General features: G+C 47.4%; 1 protein-coding gene across 5 annotated transcripts; it reads right to left on the reverse strand.

Annotated features, from left to right (window-relative positions):
• Positions 1 to 2,828: 2,828 nt before the first annotated feature.
• On the reverse strand, positions 2,829 to 20,531 carry STN1 (STN1 subunit of CST complex). 5 transcript variants are annotated; one of them, XM_068098705.2, is made up of 6 exons: positions 20,191 to 20,328; positions 17,617 to 17,701; positions 9,531 to 9,626; positions 7,440 to 7,508; positions 3,660 to 3,845; positions 2,829 to 3,452 (listed from the first exon to the last, which is right to left on the reverse strand). In XM_068098705.2, the coding sequence occupies exons 2-6, from the start codon at positions 17,633 to 17,635 to the stop codon at positions 3,337 to 3,339; spliced, it is 486 nt and encodes a 161-aa protein (XP_067954806.2). In that variant the 5' UTR covers positions 17,636 to 17,701; positions 20,191 to 20,328; the 3' UTR covers positions 2,829 to 3,336. The 5 variants fall into 5 exon arrangements, with proteins under 5 accessions (XP_067954806.2, XP_067954807.2, XP_078636919.1 ...); XM_068098706.2 differs by lacking the exon at positions 20,191 to 20,328 and adding an exon at positions 20,047 to 20,157; XM_078780793.1 differs by lacking the exon at positions 17,617 to 17,701 and having other exon boundaries at positions 20,191 to 20,531.
• Between the last annotated feature and the right edge of the window lie 176 nt (positions 20,532 to 20,707).

The following is a 20,707-nucleotide window of genomic DNA, read 5'->3' on the forward strand; positions in this document are numbered from 1 at the left end:
CTGGGCCCTGTGCTTTTTCTGGTCTTCATCAATGATGTCTCTGACTCTCTTGAAAATCCTCTGTATCTCTTTGCTGATGACTCTACTCTCTGTCGCTCCATTCTTCATCCCTCAGATCGGCAGTCTGCAGCCTCCTCACTCTCTGCAGACCTGGACAAAATCACAGACTGGGCAAACAAGTGGAACATGTCTTTCAATCCTGACAAATCTCACACTCTTACGATGTCTCTCCGAAAAGACCGACTGGACAACCCTCCATCCACTTTCTGAATAATCCTCTCCAAGAAGTTCTGTCACTCAAGCTTTTGGGTCTCACTATCTGCCATGATCTTTCCTGGGAAAACCACATTTCAAATCTGGCCTCCAAAGCCAGTCGCCGACTGGGCATCCTCCGTCGTGCGAAGTCCTTCCTTGGCACACCTGAGCTCCTCACCACATACAAGGCTTTCATCCACAGCTCAATGGAATACTGCTCTCCCCTCTGGGCTGGTGCTCCTGCCTCACACCTAGCTCGTCTTCACGCTGTTGAAACCAAAGCATTCAGAATCATTGGAATCTCCCGCGATGAAGCTAACTCCAAGGGCCTCTCACTCACTCACTCACCGCAGGCAGGTTGGTGGTCTTTCCGTCTTCTACCGACTCCTCTCTGGCCTTGCCCCCCCAGCTCTCTCTGGGCTCTGTCCCGCAAATATTCCTACAGGTCGCACAAGATCTGCCTGCAACCCTCTTATGGTCAAACTGCCAAAATCAAGACTATCTGCTCACCTTCACTCCTCTTTTCTCCCGCCTCTGGAACAAAGTCCCTCACTCTCTTCAATCCCACTCCACCCTCCAGGTCTTTAAAACAGCTGTTCACCACCATCTCTTATCTTCCCCCATCCAAAACCTTGATCTTTTCTACCCCTGCTAATTTCACCCCAATTCCACTTTTTTGAAATACCAACTTCTGTTCTGGAAGTCCTTGGTGTCCTTGTGTTTTATACTTCTCCCTCCCCCCCCCCTTCCCCTTCCCACGCCTCCTCCCCCAAGCCCTCTCCCTTCCACACATCTCCCTGCTCTCAAATGTTGTGTTTGTGTGCTTCCCCTTCTCTCCCCATCTTGTCTTCCGCTCCCTCTTTTTATATATTTTGTTTGTCTGGTTGATTTGTTTGTGAAGTAAATGTTAGCTCTTTCACGAGCCTCGATTCAGTATACAAAAAAAAAAAAAGGCACCCTCAAGGCGACTGGGAAATCCAAAGGCGCCCTACAGGCGACTGAGAGATCACACCCTCGGATATGGACAAATTAACCTTCAAAAAGCCACGTCACACACACGCCCCAGATCGACGTCTGAATGCGGTGAAAATGGTCGAAAAGAGACGAAACCGCGAGCGAAGCACAAGTCCTGCGTGAGTCAAAATGGCCGACGACCCACTCTTGAGACGTAACGGCACGGCGATAATTCTCCTCGGAATCCACCGCCAAAAACCTGGCACGCAGGTTGATCGGTCACAGCGATGACAACTCTGTCGCAGGGACCCCTTTCCCGGGAACCCGAAAGTTCGCTGGTGACTCTTGCTCGCCAACGTTCGCTTCAGAACTCGGAGTTCGGCTCCTTCTTGTCCGACTCCCTTGTTCCGCCGCTTTTTCTCCTCTTCTTCCTCTTCGTTGTCCGGTTCCCGATCCGGTTTCCTGTTTCTTTTAACATTAACTTTTTTACCTTTTGAAAACAGTTCATGAACAATAAACCTTTTGAAAACAATAATAGTACATGGAATCATACATTTTTACAGTGGATGCAAACCACCACAACGGAAGTGACGAATCCGTAACACCAGATAAAGCGTACTCAAAAATGCCTTGCCTTGGAACGGTTTCTGTACGATAAAGCGGTCATCATCGAATGACTGATCTTCATGCCTACGAATCGCTAATCTTTTGCCAAGCCAGCTGCTTCTTATCAACCTTTTCGGTGGAGTGCTTGCTTGAGTGCTTAAGCCACTTGGCAAGTGTTCTAGAAGCTGCTTGGTAATGTAACACCGCTGTTCCACCATCCTCTTACCTTTCCCTTTGTTTTATTTGTCATTTTTATTTGCTTATATATTTTTAATGGCTGCTTGCTCAACTTTGAGTGCCATTCTTCTGTTTGGTAATTTGCGAGCCATGGTGATAGCCGACAGCAGTCCCTTTCTTCTTTTTTTCCAACGAAAAATTCCTTTTTCAGGCAGGGTGGAACAGGTCGTATTTACTAGATTTAAATCTACATTTTTTTTTAAAACACAAGATCACATTGTTTCACCTTTCTGTGTGATCTTCTTTTATTTGGGACGTTTTAAAAAATTTCATTAGGAACTTGGAGTGATATGATCTTCAATATAAAAGCGAATGAGACGTTGTTTGTTTGTGACGCCACTCTTCTGAGCTCCCAAGGTTAATCGCGATGAAACTTTATAGGATCTTTTTTTTTGTTTGTTTTTCAACGACACACCTTACTAGGGGTTTTAAAGTCAATTTTTTCAAAAATCATAACCACACACGAGCCACCACCTGTCACGGGGAAAGGGTGAGAGGAGGGAGGGGAAGGGGTGGGAGTGGAAGAAGTGGGGTGGGATGAGGGAAAGGGTGGAAGGAGGGATCTGGCGTTGCCCAGCAACGTTGGGTACCTTTGCTAGTATATTTATATATACACAAGCAGATAACCCAGTTCCACAATGCTTTTGTTAGAATTTGTTTACAACAGAGTGGAATATTTCAGGAGTTTGACAGAAATGTCCTTTGATGCATAATGGCAGGGACCAGTGGAAGTTCCACGTTTAAACGTAAAATGTGAACTCAAGTTTGTGTGGACATATCATTAATTTTTTTATTAATCCCATATAACTGCATTATACAAGTTCAATTCTAAAAAAAAGCTATACAAAAGCATGTTATCCAGACATTTCAGTGACAAGATAACAGCTCTTTACCAACCAAGCAATGTTTACTCTTGATGGCCATTCCTTTTTACACCATGACGATGCATAGGGCTGCCAAAGCAGTTTCCTTGGCTATTGGGCACAATCCTGGACACAGGATACCCGAATAGCTCATTCATCCCAGTGAGCTGGTACTCAATTTGCCGACCTCGGAAGGATGACAGGCTGAGTCAACCACCCTGGTGTTAATTCAACGATCGACCAGGATTCGGACTCAGGGTCCGAGGATCGCAAGCCAGCACCCTAACCGCTAAGCCAACACCAGGCTTAATGTTTACTCTTACAGAACCAGAATAACCCTTAGTTTAGACTTTAGACTATTAAATAGTTAAACTTGCAACAAGAAATTAAAATAAATTAACTCAATTTTGAATAAATTAACTCAATTTTGATGCTTGGGCGAAGGATTAAATGATTGGTCATAAACATCTCTGTAGAGGCAGGGTAACTCCAACATGTGACAAATCTGCAGAGACAGCAACGGGTCAACGAGAAAAGCTGTGAAGAAAGGGGGAAAGGAAAAAGGAAGGTAAAAGACAAATGAGAGGATTGAGGCTTGATTGCTTAGCATCCAAGGCCTCATCAATAGCCGAGTTATTGCAGTTGTTACATCACTTGAACCCTAATTGAATCCCCTTATTGTGTTCATTCAACATCATAAATCTTTCAAACTGCACATATCTATACTTCCCTGGCTGAGCATACCATAGTTTGTTGCAAAGATTTCTCTCTGATTCCTGAATTCCTGAATACGGCCTCTGATTCTGGCCTGCAACCCAAGGGTCGGTAACGCGACTACGACCTCTTTTGAGTATTCTCCCGTGTTCCAAGATCGCCCACGAGAAGCCGCTCCCCAAAGCACTTCCAATGCTGGAGAATTTGGAGCAGGATCTGGAGCAAGAGAAGAGGAGCAAGATACTCACAGAAATTTGAGTAATCACTAAAATAGTACAATAAGTGGCTATATCTTAAATTATACTCGAATATGTAAATATGGGAGCCCAAGCCTGGTGTTGGCTTAGCGGTTAGGGTGCCGGCTTGGGATCCTAGGATCCTGGGTTCGAATCCTGATCGTTCGCTGAATTAAAGCCAGGGGGGTTGACTCAGCCTGTCATCCTTCCGAGGTCGGCAAATTGAGTACCAGCTTGCTGGGATGAATGATCACGGTGTGTACCCGGATTCAGATTAGGTACACCGTATGCCTGCGCATCATAAGAGCGTGACCAAGGGTTGGCGCCAGGAAGGGCATCCGGCCATAAAAAAACATTGCCTCAAACAGGGAACCATGATTGTCATGGGGCCCGCAAGGCTAACCCCAGCTCTAGCGGGTAAATGGCCTTAAAACGATCATTCATTCATATTCATTCATGTAAAGATGGGAGACCATTTGACCTCTCCCTCCGCAGTACATGTTGTAATGGCCCAAATTTCCTTCCCACAATACTACCCATCCCTTGCAATAAGGGTTTGTATTGGAAATTACTTCCTTGATTTAATGTCAAACTTCCGAACTAACTTCTAATTATAGAAGTTTGAATTGTATGGGTTGGTCTGTGTCAATTCCCTCGAAGCACACAACTTATGATGCTGGACTTTGAGGTTAAAATGTCACATTGTGTTGATTTTCCGACTAGATACTTGTATCCTGGTAAATCACATAAAACTAGATCCATGCCTCTTAATGTTCTTGTGCAGCATCCAATCCATGTACAACCTTCTCCATGAGCCTTATGTTGGGAACCAGATGGCCAAGTTGGTGCCATTATTAATATAATTTTGAAGCATTTTTGCATCAGCAAATCAGTATGACGATAGCAATTCGATCCTGATCAATGGGCAAGAGATACATAAGTTCAATGGATTTTTCCAGTTAATGAGAAGTCTGTTTTTCTTTTGTTTTTTTTTTCATCAGCCAATGTTGGTGGCTCTTTTTAATCAAAGGCCACGAATACCGATGCAAGGTTTTGCACATAACGCGATCATCACGCCATGGCCTCTGCTATTTTACAGCACTGTTTGAGGGATTCCCAGTGAATAAGGATGGTGAAAATGACAAAACAAAAGACTGAGTACCCATGCTGTCGATTTATTTTGGGTAGAAGACAGTGCCCTATTTATTCTTAAAGCCACCCTGGTGTAAAGCTTGAGAAGTGTGTTGTAAACTTCAGATATTAGTCTTGAAGCAACTCACTCTCAGCATTACCTTTGGAATGTACTTCTGCATCAAGTTACTGACTTTTCCCAGACCTTTGAAAAAAAAATTGCGCCGAGACTCGTGGAGGAACCACAAAAACAACACGGAGCGGATCAAGACGTAACAGAATTAAAAGAACAGTCGGAAGGGAGAGAATGGGGTGGGTTGGGCACATCAATATGTTTGAGGGAAATATGTTGGGCAATGTTTGAGGGAAACAATAGAGGGACACTTGGAGAAACAAGGGATGTGGGGAAGAATGAGGGAAAGGGAGAACATGGGGTGAACAGGATAGATACAGCCACAAACTCTAAAATCACAGAGGGGGAAGGAAAAAATGGAAACTCAAAAAGAGGTGGATTTGGGGAGGGGTAATGGGAGAAGAAAAGATCATCGTTGTGGATGCAGGATGAGCTGAGATGGTAATCATCAGCTGTTTTGAAGCCCAGAATGAAAGAATGAAATTGAAGAGACCGAGGAAGTTGGTTCCACGGGCAGGAAAAATGAGGAAGATACGAGTTGAAGAGAGCATTGAGTCTGGATTTTGGGAGTTTCACCAGAAGGGGGGCACTGGTGGACCACATGCACCCTGTGGGTGGGATGGGGGTGAGGAGGAGGGGTGGAGAGGAAAGCACAGAAAAAGCAGAGGGTGTAAAACCAGAAATGAGGCGGTAGAAGACAGAGACCACCGATCTGTGTGCGGCGGAGAAGTGATAGGCCCATAGACTCGGCTTCATCGCGGGAGATTCCAATGATCTTAACGGTCTTGATTTCCACGGTGTTACGGATTCGTCACTTCCGTTGTTGTGGTTCTCATCCACTGTAAACATTTTTGGTTCCATGTACTATTATTGTTATCGTTTAAGTGAATTGGAAATAACTGTTTTCAAAAGGTAAAAAAAATTAATGTTTTAAAAATAAACTGGAAACTGGATCGGGAACCGAACGAGGAGGAAGAAGAGGAAAAAGGAGGCGGAGCAAGTGAGGTCGGAGAAGGAGCCGAGCTGCTTGGAGGTCTGGAGCAAACGCTAGCGAACGGGGGTCACTATCGAACTTTGGGGTTTCCTGGGAAAGAGATTCCTGCGATAGAGTTGTTATCGCTGTGACGGATAAACCTGCGTGACAGGTTTTGCGTTTGATTCTGAAGAGAATCATTGGAGTGCTGTTACGTCTCAAGAACGGACCGTTGGCCATTTTGCCTCGCGCCTGATTTCGCATCGCTCCAGGTTTTTCACCTCGCTCCAACCATTTCAACGCATCCAGCCGTTAGCTTGGTTTGCATGTGTAATGTGGATTTCGAGTGGGAATTTGCGGTTCGCCATGTGGGGAGCCGTTGAACATCCATACCCGAAGGTGTGATTTCCCAGTCGCCTCTTGAGGACACCTTTGCCTATCTTTGGCAGTGTGACTGTCAACCGAGCGGGATTCTGGTCTCGATACAACATCGTTCTGACGATCACTGGAGCGTGGATCGACTTTGGCTTGAAGCCGGGACAGAGACATTGGGAATGTTATTTTCACTCACTTGGAGCACAGTGAGTTATATTGTACGAAACTGATGGTACCATCATAGGAATGATATATTGGTTGTACAATTGATTAATATTGTTATTGTGCTGTTATTCTTGTGTGATCTTAATACAATACTTGTTTGTTGGTAACAATTGGTGTGGTTTCACCATTGATCTTTGACACACAGAATAACACATCTTTCTGCCGTGACTCCTCTCGGGGCTCGGAGGTACACCATGACCGGGGTTTGGGGAGGAGCACGTAACAGAAGTGTCAAGCTGAGCAAGATGTGAGGCATGGAAGCCAGTCCAGAGGAGAGGGGATGGGGGTGGGGGGGGGGGGGTCCCAAGATCGCCCATGGTCCCAAGATTGTACCCCTGCTTCACCCCAGGTGAGAGAGCAGTACATCTCCATTGTCCTGAATGACAGCTCTGCTAGCCACCATAGTCGATTTAGCTTCATCGTGTACTCCAAATCGACTTATCCATGAATGAAGGAAAGAAAAATGGCAAAAATTATCCAATTAGATTTGTACTCCACATTGATTTGTACTCCACATAACCAAGTCCCGGCACCAGGCCAAAAAGACGAAGATGGTAGATGCAGATCAAATTTCAGGGAACATTAAAAAGAAACAAAACATATTTCCGTCATCCAAAAGATTTGGACAAGCGAAGAAGACAAAATTATTGCTTTACTCTCTTTTTTATGGCATACAATTCCGGGATTGACGTACAATCATGTGAATTAAAATGCGTGGAAGGAAAAGGTGAGTATACCGTCACTCTGAAGGAAAGAGCGAGTTTGCTTCCAACAGGTGCACGAAATGACACCTGTACCATCATCCACTGTGAACAAAGGAAAAGGATGGGAACAACAAAAATGTAAAGTTGAATACTTTGGGGAATTTTTCTTTACTCAGTGGTCATCAAATCTCAACGACACTACCAGGAGTATTTTTTGGTTCGTGGAATCCATATTCGGATCTTCACCAAAATAAAATCGATTCGTCCTTGTGACACACCTAACCTGTCCACCAAGCTTCGCCCGTCAATAACTTGCGTTATCCTGCTCACAGACAAACGAAGACAAACAGACAGACACAGTGAAAACGTAACCACCATCCACCTTCCGAGGTAAAAATGACAAAGGACAAAACTGTACATAATGTGTTAGGCTTTCATCTGCAGCTCGATGGACTATTTCTCTCTAGTTTGGTCTGGCACTCCTGCTTCACACCTTTCATGTTGATGCCAAGGAGGCAAAGGATCTTAAAATCATTGTAATCTCCCACGACAAAGCTGAATCCCTGGACCTATTGCTCCTCCAACATCTCAGACAGGTTGCTCACTTCTCTCTCTTATACTGCCTCCTTTATGGCCTTGAACCCGCTGCCCTTTCCATTCCCCTCCCCTTTACCCTCAGGTTTATCCAGGAAGCATTCTGCCAGTAACTCACTTCTGGTGAAACTCTTCAAATCCAGGCCAAGTGCTCACCTCCCATTCATTCATTCCTATTTTCTCTTTCTCCTGGAACCAACTTCCGAAGTCTGTTCCATCTCATTCTGTCATCCAGGGCTTCAGGATGGCTGTTCAAAATTCACATCCTCCTCAGGTCAACCTCATGGTCTTTTCTACCATCATGAACCCATTATTTTCCAGGTTATTTGTTTTCCCCCTTCTCCCTGCAGTCAACTTTCCGTTTTTATCCCATTGCCACTTCATTCCAGGTTTTCTCTTTGTCTTTTTCCTGTCCCCTTTTTGATGTGTTTAAGCGCGTACCCCGATTTCCCCACCCGTGTCCTCTTCCCCTAATTCCTCCATTCACCCATGCTTCCTCCAAGTGCCTCTCTACCCTGTTGTCAATATGTATGTTTGCCAGCTTTTCACCTTTTTTTCTAGATGTTCTGCGACATTCTTGCACAAGCCTGGTGTTTGCTTAACAGTTAAGGTGGCTGGCTTAAGATCTTAGCGTCCTGAGTTTGAGCCCCTGCCATTCCATTGAATTAACACCAGGTGGGTTGACTCGGCCTGTCATCCTTCTGAGGTTGGCAAAATTAGGACCAGATGACTGGTAATGGGGGCACTGCATCAGAGGCACAGCCCCAGCCCCAGATAATGATGCAGCCAAGTAGCCACAGGTTGCATACGAATCGCCACCAACACCACTCTTGCACAAGCCTCAACTTTGTGTACAAAAAAAACACAACTTTTACGTGTTATTGCTTAATGGAACAGTAAAGAACACTTGCCTCATCATTTTTCTTACTGTACCTTGTCTGCATCTTAATCTCCAGGTATTTAATGCAACATATGCAAGGCCTTACAAAATAATGAAATAATCATATCATACTCATATGATGGATAAATTCAAGAGGTTAAATTTGAGTTTTTGTGCTTGTGTGTCGAACTTACATATACTCCTAAACCAGGAAGCTGCCAAGCGGTAAAAAATATACATACTACATAGCCCCTGGTGTTCAGGGTGAGGGTGGGAGGTGTGGACCCCAATTCTCTCTTTGTAAATGTGTATTGCTTTTTTATTTGAAGTTGTGGCTCGTGAAGGAGCTAGAACATAGAACGGATTAGGATGTATGTGACAGAACAAAGGGAACAGGAGAAAGAGAGAGCAATAGGGGAGGGATGGGGGCTGGGGGATTTGTGGGGAGGGAGAATTAGGGATGGGCGGTAGGGTGCTATGCACAATGTTACAATGGGGTTAATAATGCAACGGTTAATATATCCAAAGTTGCAAATGCAGGGGTGGTCAGGTGAGTGTTGCAAAGACAGAACTACACACGCCTATTCACTAATATTTACAATCAAGCGAATATCAAGGAAAATGGCAAATGTTATAATAAAAAGACGAACCAGAAACGCAGAATGATTTTTCATTCTCTTTCACTTTCACAATTGTTCCGAGCAACTCCACATGCGTCACAGCTCGATTATTGTAGAAATAAACTCCTGCAATAAGAACAACCATGAAAAGAGGGCACTGGCAACATCATAACCATCATTATCAGAACCCTTTCCTATATTTGGAAATGAAAGAAACACCGACTCCTTGTCGGTAGCTTTCTTGACCAGACACTGGAGGAAGTGTCACTTTGGCTTTTAAAATCGTGCTATTAAACAAACCGAGAACGGCACTTGGTAGAGAGCATAGCTCCTCCAGATGAACAGTTTACGTTTTGCATCCCACTGATAGGCTTGATCTGGATCTGGACTTGAACCAAAATCTGATGGGCTTGTTATTTTCATCTATCCACCAAGTTCACTCATAGTAGTCAGGCAGATAGGTGTATCCATCATAAGAATTGTGGGTTTAGACGTACAAGCATGAAATTTGGCACAGTCATAGATAATAATCTAATGAATAATTCCAGATATGGACCCACCGCGAAAACGTCCTATGGTAGCCATGGCGGCCATTTTGTAAAATGGCCGTTTTGATAGCGATTATTTTTTACCGGACGACACAAATGCTTCTTTATGTTCTAATGAAATGACTCTAGATACACATATATGCCATAATTGTATTCTCCAAATGACCACAATTTGCATTTGTGTTGCCAGCAATGTCAATTAACCCACCAAGCACTGTAACGGTAACTTATATTACTAGATAGTTCCAGTTTGATCTTGTTTATACGTCACAATTTTCTCCACCACACTGGCACAAAGCGGTACATTTCAAACTAGCTTGTTTGCACTTGCATCGTCCCTTGCAACCGTTTTTGCATTTACAACAAATCAGCTCCCTTGATGAAATGCTGGCTTCAGGAAGCATGGACCACAGGGGTTTCCAGTTGTGGGGATCGATCCATCCCCAATCCCCAGGTGAGGGCAGATCCATAACAACCTCTTCTCTCTTCTGTACTCTCTTCTAGGAAGGGGTTTCCCATTTCCTCTATTACTTCAACCAGACGTTTGACATGTTGAGTAAAGATTACCTGTGAACTATATGTTTTCTCATGGTGGCGTGTGTCTTGATTAATCCTTATTTTCCTTCCCTCCATGGATGCTTCAAACTCGGTAGTCATTCTAACCAGTTCCGGCCCAGCCACCATCCATCTTCTAAGAGCATTTGGATTTTGAGTGAGTCCAACAGCACCACCGTCACTCTTCACAGCAGCATTATTTTGCTCATGAGCCTGGTCAATGGCCATAGATGAGAAAACTCGTTTTGTCTTGTGAACTGTGAATTTGCCATTGGTGAATTCAGTAGCAATATCTGGGTGTGACTTGCTAAGACTCATCATGTCTCGAATGTGGACAGGCACCCATCGTGCATAGTTGGTGTGGTCCATGCTGAAAAACCATGGTGCAAGCTGTGTGAGGCTGTCCATGTACAGGGGGAAGTTTGCTGTCCTCAGTGACTTGACAAACGTTAAGAGGAGGACTTCCAGTTGAAGAGTGATGTGCCAGAATTGGAACTGTGGCACATCTCGAATTCGTTGACCACACCAGTCATCAAAGGATTCAGGATGGCTTTCAGACTCCAGAGACTCTGTGTAATGGGCGTAAGATTTTGTCAGTAGGATATATAAGCTGCTTGCTGTCACTTGATGCGCATGTCTGGTTCTTGTAACATGAGATGCATGCAGAAATGAATCTGCAGTTCCAGGAGAAGCAACTTTGGCCTGAACCAGGGCTTCCACCCATCCAGCATCTTCCAGCCAGTCTCCGATCACTTTTAGTCCAGCCATCTCTATATGCAGCCCTCCCAAGATGATGACGAAATGATCTTCCCCGTACGTTGATGGCCAAGTCCACTGTATCTGCTTGGAGATGGTGTAGAGCGGTTGATCCACAACCACTCTACACCATCTCCACCAAAAAATCCACAAAAAGCGGCCATTTTGTAAAATGGCCGCCACGGCTACCATAGGACGTTTTCGCGGTGGGTCCATATCTGGAATTATTCATTAGACTATTATATATGACTGTGCCAAATTTCATGCTTGTACGTATAAACCCACAATTGTTACACCTATCTGCCTGACTATAACGCGTCCTTAACTTTTTGAGATAGCATGCTATAATAGGTTTTGGTCCTATCTCTAAATAGTGAAGTATCACTTGTAAAATTAAAATAGTCTCGTATCGGAATCCGGATTCAAATTCGAATCTTCACCAAAATCAAATCGGTTCATCCTTGTCACACACCCAACCTGTCCACCAAGTTTTGTCCAAATATGTCCATAACCTTTTGAGATATCCTGCTCACAGACAAACAAACAGAGTGAAAACATAACCATCCATTTTGGTGGTCGAGGCAATCAGAAAGCACTACACCTGCAGAAGGACCAATCAGAAAGCACCACACCTGCAGAAGGACCAATCAACCAGAAAGCACCACACCTGCAGAAGAACCAATGCGAAAGCACCACACCTGCAGAAGGACCAATCAGAAAGCACCACACCTGCAGAAGGACCAATCAGAAAGCACCACACCTGCAGAAGGACCAATCAGAAAGTACCACACCTGCAGAAGGACCAATCAGAAAGTACCACACCTGCAGAAGGACCAATCAGAAAGTACCACACCTGCAGAAGGACCAAACAGAAAGCCCCACACCGGCAGAAGGACCAATCAGAAAGCACCACACCTGCAGAAGGACCAATCCAAAAGCACCACACCTGCAGAAGGACCAATCCAAAAGCACCACACCTGCAGAAGGACCAATCAGAAAGCACCACACCTGCAGAAGGACCAATCAGAAAGCACCACACCTGCAGAAGGACAAATCAGAAAGCACTACACCTGCAGAAGGACCAATCAGAAAGCACTGCACCTACAGAAGGAATATAAAAGTGTAGGTGGTGACAGCATGTAGTTAGTGTAGTGAAATTATGCCAAGGTGAACCCAGGGTGTGCTCGCTTCAAAAGGGGCGTCTATAAGACCCGGGACAACCGGGGCGCACGGACACTCCAGCGGAACTCACTGTGACATAGTCCTGTAGTTTGAATGGTATGTACGCCCCTAAATGCTGCGCTGACTGTCCTCTCTATTGGACCATTGCCATATTGAATCGACCATTGCTCATGAAATACTCTGATTTTAATGCCTGTTGCATGAATGTATTTTTACAGGATGTACTTCAGATCTAAATGATATTAAACCTACCCAGAGGTCAAGTCGTGTCTGAGCTTGATTTTCACGACATTTAATATCATTTAGATCGCCGGAATGGCTGACCACAAGATGATCGTGGTACCAATTCTCGGAGCCGACTCTCAAGCTGAGGGATCAGCATCGGAGTTCACTCACTGGCTCAAAACGCTGGAGAATTATTTTGCTGCTCACGAAACAGAGCCCACCGCTGCGATGAAGCTGTTCGTGTTACAGTCGAAGGTCTATCACACCGTGTTCCGGAACATAGCTCGATTTGAGACGAACGCTACGGCACTAGCCGAGCTGAAGCGCTTATACGTAAAAACACGGAGCGCTGTGCACGGCCGGCATCAACTCTCCCAGCGGCGACAACAACCATCTGAATCGATCGATCGCTACGCGCAGGAGTTGCGCTACCTGTTGGCGGACTGCGTGCAGGACGTACGGACCCACGAGCAAGTGCAGGACGACTTGCTCCGAGATTCATTCATCTCCGGAATTAGTTCTGGGGTCTTGCGGCTCCGACTCCTGGAGGTCGCGGATCTGACATTTACGGAAGCACTACGGCTGGCGCGAGTATATACAGATGCCCGAGAACAATCCACCACATACGATCACCCACGAGTCGTGGCGGGGGCCTCTCAACTCGCGCGACCGGAGAGGGCTACCGCCGAGGATACGGAGGAGGACCCGACCACCACGGCCGAGACTCCGGGTGCTCCTGAAGCGAACTCCGCTTCCGGCCTCACTGCTGCCGCCGCTGCCCGGCCACGGCCTGACCGGTATGCAAAATGTTATTTCTGCGGGAATCGGCAGCACCCTCGCTCTGAATGCCCGGCTCGGGAGGCTACATGCCACCTGTGCTCCACCAAGGGCCATTTTGCAAAGGTCTGCAGGAAGGCCGCTCGGGGCACGCGTCCCTGCGCGACCTTGAATGGGCTCATCGCGGAGCCAACGGATCGAGCGCCGGAGGGGGTGCCTCACTCGGCTTTGATGAGCCGCTCTCCTTCTCGCGGGCCTCTGGCTGCACGCCCGACCTTGGTGAGATACACCGGGCCGCCGAAACAAATGGCGCGAACGCGACCGGCCGCAGCGCGACCGACCTTGACTGGCGTTCGAACGCCTACTTCAAACAAGCGACATGCTCCTGCTGTGGAAACTCCTCTCGATGTGCGGCAAACGCAGCACGAATTACATGCACCCACTTTGGCATATGAATCTGCAGACGGCAGAGATCCTTCTCACGTGACTCGAGCGCCATCTGACGGCGGCTCTTACGAATTACATGCACTCACTTTGGCATATGAATCTGCAGACGGCAGAGATCTTTCTCACGTGACTCGAGCGCCATCTGGCGGCGGCTCTTACGACCTACACACACCCACTCTAGCAAATGAATCTGCTGATGAGCCAACTGACTTCAATGCTCCTGCTGAGGCCCAACCTGCCGACGCTGCCCGAAGGATTGCAGCCGGTGTGGGATCCACCCGCGAGGCGCGATCTTCTCGCCCGGCCGGTACAATACCTGCCGGGTCTGCCGGCCTTGCGCAGGCCATCATTCCGCTCACGGTCGCGGGCGTTTTTGCGCAAGCTTTGATTGACACGGGGTCCACGGATAGTTTTATCGATCAGCGACTCGTGCATCAACATGGGTGGCCGGTTCTCGGGACAACCCGCCGGATCTTCATGGCCTCTCAGGGACTTTGGTTGAGCACAAAAGGGGCGTGTCGATTGAAACTTGTGATAAAGGGACGCACGTTCCCGGACGTGCATCTCATGGTATTACCTGCTTTATGCGCTGACGTTCTGTTAGGACTTGATTTCCTTAAGCGGCATGGACGTTTGGAAATAGACTTCGCTGGGCCGGACACGCTCGCTGTGTGCGCCCTCGCTCAAATGGACATGGAGCCTCTCTCACTGTTCCCCAACCTGACCACTGATTGTACCCCTGTAGCCGTCAAATCGCGGCGCTACTCTCGCGCGGACGCGCAATTCATTGCGGAAGAAACGGCCCTGCTCTTAAAGGACGGTATTATAGAACACAGTAGGTCACCGTGGCAGGCCCAAGTCTTAGTGGTGCGGAGTGAGGCCCACCGCCGGCGCATGGTAATCGACTATTCGCAGACGATTAATCGTTTTACACAGCTGGATGCCTACCCCTTACCGGGAATGGACGCCCTGGTACGCCAGGTGGCCCTGTATTCCGTTTATAGCACTCTCGATCTGCGTAGTGCGTATCATCAAGTCCCCATCTCTAGGGCTGATCGCGTCTTTACAGCCTTTGAATCAGGTCAGCGGTTGTACCAGTTCACGCGACTTCCCTTTGGGGTAACTAACGGAGTCGCTTGTTTTCAGAGGGCTATGGATGACCTCGTTGCGAAGGAGAATTTGACCGATGTCTTTGTCTATCTGGACAATCTTACGGTTTGTGGGTATGACCAGGAGCATCACGACGCTAATCTGAAACGCTTCCTCGAGGTCGCGCGGAAATATCGCCTAACCATGAATGCGGCTAAGTGTCGATACTCTCTACGCACGGTAGACCTTTTGGGGTACACCGTGACCCATGGCTCCGTCTCTCCGGATAAGGAGCGTCTGCGCCCTTTGCTCGATATGGCTCCGCCTAGCGATCGGGCTTCGCTGAAACGCGCTCTAGGGCTGTTCGCCCACTATTCAAAGTGGGTGCAAAATTTCTCCGCAAACCTCCGCCCCTCGTGGCCTGCGACACTTTCCCCATGGGCCCGGCCGCCCTGGCGGCCTTCGAGGGCCTTAAAGTCGACATCGCTGGCGCCGCTGTCGCGACGATTGACGAGAGTGCCTCTTTCGTTTTGGAGAGTGATGCCTCAGATCATGCGATAGCGGCGACTCTCTCCCAAGGGGGCCGCCCTGTGGCTTTCTTCTCGCGGACTCTCACCTCCGCCGAGCGGAGGCATTCGTCTGTCGAAAAGGAAGCATACGCGATCGTCGAATCAATTCGGCGATGGCGGCCGTATCTGCTTGGGCGGTGTTTCCAAATCGTCACGGACCAACAGAGCGTTGCGTTTATGTACGACACCTTACATGCTCAGCGCATTAAGAATGAGAAAATCACCCGTTGGCGTATCGAACTCGCCGACTTCTGCTACACCATCAAATACCGCCCGGGGAAGGATAACCTGGTCGCTGACGCCTTATCGAGGCCGGCCACTTGCGCGGGGGTTGTAACTTTGGAGGGGCTGCGCACTTTGCACGGCACTATGTGTCATCCCGGGGTAACGCGCTTCGCGCATTTTGTGCGCGAGGGCAATCTGCCGTACTCGATTGAGGACATCCGCCGCATCTGCCGTGATTGCGCGATCTGTGCGGAACTCAAACCGCGTTTTTATAACCCTCCTATGGGGACACTCGTTAGGGCTACTAGACCGTGGGAGCGCTTGGCGATGGACTTCAAAGGGCCGCTGCCAATGTCGAGCAACTCTCGCTATCTGCTCACTATCGTCGATGAGTATTCACGATTCCCCTTTGCTTACACGTGCGGGGATATGTCCGCTGCCACGGTTATTCAGTGCCTGCAGAATTTGTTTTCTATGTTCGGGTATCCGGCCTACGTGCATACCGATCGGGGTGCGGTGTTCCTGTCCCAGGAGGTGAGGGGCTACTTGCTCCAGCATAATGTCGCTTCGAGCTACACCACCCCGTACCGGCCCCAAGCGAATGGGCAGATCGAACGCTTTAATGGGATTATATGGAGGGCCGTCATGCTGAGCCTCCGGACCCTCGGCCGAGGCCTCGATAAATGGGCGTGGTCGCTACCTGCCGCTCTAAACTCGATCCGGGCTCTCCTATGTACCGCCACCAACCAGACTCCTCACGAACGACTGTTCCACCACCCTAGAGGCTCCGGCAGTATCCAATCTTTACCCAGCTGGCTCGCTGAACCGGGGCCCTCCTATCTCAAACGAGCGGTCCGCGCTAGCAAGTACGACCCCCTTGTTGACAAGGTGCAGGTCCTCCAGGCTAATCCCGAGCATGCTCGCGTGTTAACGGCGGATGGCCGCGAGTCTACTGTCTCCGTACGCCATCTCGCCCCATGTGGGGACGACGACAGGGATATCGACGAACCCGTCTACGAGTCTATGGACTCTACCGAAGCTTCCCCTATGGAACTACCACCGTTACTTCCGTCGTTCCCCACTCCCGTGCCCGAAGGCGTTGGGGCGCCCCCTCCGACTCCCACCTCCGGCGGCTATTCCGACGTGGGGGACTCCGGGCTTGGGGACGCCGTGCCCGGTAGATTCCGAACACGAACTGGCAGGGAAGTTCGCCGCCCCGACCGCTATGGGTGGACCGACTGACATGGATTGACGTGACCCATTCGATTATTGCTGATGCTTGCTTGCAACCTGCCGAGCGGCAGTATAGTTCTAACGGCGGGGAGAATGTAGTGAAATTATGCCAAGGTGAACCCAGGGTGTGCTCGCTTCAAAAGGGGCGTCTTTAAGACCCGGGACAACCGGGGCGCACGGACACTCCAGCGGAACTCACTGTGACATAGTCCTGTCGTTTGAATGGTATGTACGCCCCTAAATGCTGCGCTGACTGTCCTCTCTATTGGACCATTGCCATATTGAATCGACCATTGCTCATGAAATACTCTGATTTTAATGCCTGTTGCATGAATGTATTTTTACAGGATGTACTTCAGATCTAAATGATATTAAACCGACCCAGAGGTCAAGTCGTGTCTGAGCTTGATTTTCACGAAAGTTAGTGTGATGAATATTACGGTCTATGGCTCCTTGGGAATGAAATGTCACATGACGAGCATATGATGAGTGTTAGGTAGTGAAGGTTACTCAATGCGGCAGATTGCATCCCGGCTCCACGTTTCAGAGGAAGCTCCTGTATCCAAGACTCTGAGAAGGATACGTGAATCGTGTCCTGTATTCCGCAGGTAATTGAAGGGATCGAGGAAAAAAAAATCCCAACTCTCAAAAACCGATGGTAAGTATCTCAGGTGTTCTGTACGTGAGAGACGACGACCCAGTACAGTATCAAAGGGAGGTGCAAAGCGCCCCTCCTTTATATAAGGGATCGTTTCTCTGTATGCAACTTTAACATGGGGATTGAAAATGCGTTTCTCGGCTTCCACTAGACCAAATCGGCTGCAAATTTCAGAAGTAAATGCATTGTACGTCAAGGTAACATGTTCAAAATTTCAGCAACATCCGTTTATGCATTCTCGAGTTTTATTTAGAAAACCCTCCAAATCACGTTGGTGTCTGTCCGTCCGTCTGTCTGCCAAAATGTGTTGGTGCTCATATCTCAAGGACTATAAATTGAAACTAGCTGAACCCTGGAATATATATCAGCCAATAGGTCTAGTTAATGGCTTTCGAAACAAATTCCACCAAAGTGCTATAGTTTTTGCATTAAAATTAAATATGTATATATATATATATATTGTTACGGATCTCTACGTCGGCCTTCTTCCCCTTAAGAAGGGGGGATTAGTCCCCTTGTTTGTGACTGACCGCCATGAGTCCTGACGCTGCACAGCTCCCTCCAGAGAGGCAGGGGCGCAACCCCATTCGCGACCGCGGACAGATGTTAATTGCCGAGCGGTTTAGCAACCGCGGCACGAACTATTAACAAGAACTAGACCCGATTCCTATTCGTTGGCCAAATCGTGCCACAGGTGTCCAATGGGGAAATCACTAAAGCGACCGGACAAGCATGAAGAAGAAGAACAAAGGTAGGAAATACAAATACGATTTATTACTACTATGTACACAATCAAAAAACCAAGGAGAAGGAAGGATAATAAAATAAAGACAGAAGGATGGAAGAACCAGAAGACACAGTGCAGTTATTAACTTACCTAAACAATCTTACTTAACCCCAGGACAAGACAAAAGACAGACTACGGTCAGACTCACACGAATGGATGGATGAGGCCAGGCACGGATGACTGGAAGGGGAGGAAGGTTCGGCTGGACACGGGAGGACGGCCGGGCCGGGAGTGAGCAGCCGCTGCCCTTCCTCAATCGTGTTCGCCCGGCGGCGTCGCTTCGCAAAAGCTCAAAGCTGCCATGGTCACCACTGCGGTTGTCTCAAAGCTTCGATGGTCCCAAAGCTGCGATGGTTTCAGAGCTGCGGTGGTTTCAAAACTCCTGCGTGCTTCTATCTCCCTCCTCAACTCGTCTCAGGTGGGGTGCGTCGCGTGCTCTCCAAGGACTCATATTGGTGGGGGCGTCCCGCCGCGGGTTAAAGAGGCCACACCCTCGAACTTTCGCGAACCTCCCCGATCGTTCTCTCTCCACCCTCTCAAGCCAAACCCCGGGTGTTTGGTTGGTCGGCAAGGGCTCTCCTGGCTCCACCCTTTGATGACGAGGTGGAGACACGCCTTTCTTCTCCGAGCTGACCGCGTGCTCAATGGAGGCAATTGCAGTTGGCAATTGAGGCTTCGCACTAGACAGGGGATTCTACCTTATTTCAATTTGATGCAATGCAGTGTCAACTAGTGGGAACAGAGCCTTCAACTACATATAATAAGGAGATAACTATTTAAGAGGGTATATGATTGGCTACGTGTATGTATATGGAGTAACTAGGAGGACGACCTATTACCTTTACACACGGAGGGTGATATTTACAACAATTCTCATTACACTACAACAATTAAAAAAAAACACAGGATTCTCAAATCCGCAACAATATATATATATATATATATATATATATATATATATATATATATATATATATATAAAGAAATATATAAAAATATATAATTCTTCAAAATATTATTACACAATTCTAATGTGCTGGTTCAATGGCCCAATGGATAAAGCATCAGACTCCCAAGCTGGGGATTGTGGGTTCAAGTCCCATTTGGGTTGAATAGTCAATTTGGCTGGTGCCAAAGGGGTGCCAATTTGATTCACACACCTGCATGAAGAAGTAAATGTATCTTATTTGCCAGATGTGGGGCACCCCGGCCCCCTTTATATGAACTTTTCTAGAACATTACCTGGTTCCTCCTAAGAACGCAAGGGTAGTCCAGCATGCACACGAGATTTTTCTTTGAATGTCCCTCATTTTCTAGACTTTGCCACATGGCACATACCCTGGTATAAAAGGGCCTTTTCTATGCCCCTGGCATTTTACCCAATAATATATCTTATGAATGACCCAGGTGAAAGTACGGATGGTATTGTTAACATTTCCACAAGAACAGGAAGATACACATCAGCACAAAGCGGTCTCAATGGACCTGGAGTTACCTGGAAACCTTTGCTCAAGTGAGGTAAAGGGAGAAGCAAAGTCTGAAAAGGCTTTCATTTCATAGATTGTTCAGTATTTCATATTTGATGAGTCATTAGGTCGAGGTTTTTGAACACGTACGATCACGATGAATTACCATTTACCAGAAACAGTGACGGAGGGTACGAGTCTCAGCACGTCTGCGATGAAGAGCCGGACGTGGCATCGATGAATGGAGTCAAGACCCCAATCACAAACCTTTACTTCATCGCCATCCATCGCATTTCCTCCTTCATTCAAACGTTACGTTCGCCCTTCCCGCCATATAGAGTAATTTCAAATACTTTCTTCGAGGCAATCACAAAGTGCACTTTGACATTGTCGAAAACTCGAAATCAATTCAAGCATATTGGGTTAAGAAACGCAAATGAAAAAAAAATACTGTATAAAAATCCGTTTACGTGAGCTCAATAAATTACAACTACAAGTAAAACGAAACGGCAACAACAACAACAGCAACTGCTTGAACGCGCAAATCGGTGCGAGGTAAGGTGTGCGGAGTGCAGGAAGAAATTCTGTCCTGTTTGCATATATTCAAACTTTCAGTACGATGACGCTCCTTGGAGGTCTCTGCATTTTATTGGAATGAGAATAAGATAAGAAAGAGGAGAAGAAGAAGAA

Source organism: Myxine glutinosa, chromosome 6 (genome assembly GCF_964187855.1).
Source record: "Myxine glutinosa chromosome 6, kmMyxGlut1.1, whole genome shotgun sequence".
NCBI classification, from domain to species: domain Eukaryota; kingdom Metazoa; phylum Chordata; class Myxini; order Myxiniformes; family Myxinidae; genus Myxine; species Myxine glutinosa.

What these genes read in the sequence shown, in the direction of transcription:
- STN1 (XM_078780793.1), bottom strand. Translation starts at nt 20,305, where the DNA reads ATGGATGGCGATGAAGTAAAGGTTTGTGATTGGGGTCTTGACTCCATT. An exon ending in ACCCTCCGTCACTGTTTCTG is followed by an intron (nt 9,627 to 20,190) that starts GTAAATGGTAAT and finishes TTCTTATTGCAG; the next exon opens with GAGTTTATTTCTACAATAAT. An exon ending in AATCTTTGCAACAAACTATG is followed by an intron (nt 3,453 to 3,659) that starts GTATGCTCAGCC and finishes CTTTCTTCACAG; the next exon opens with CTTTTCTCGTTGACCCGTTG.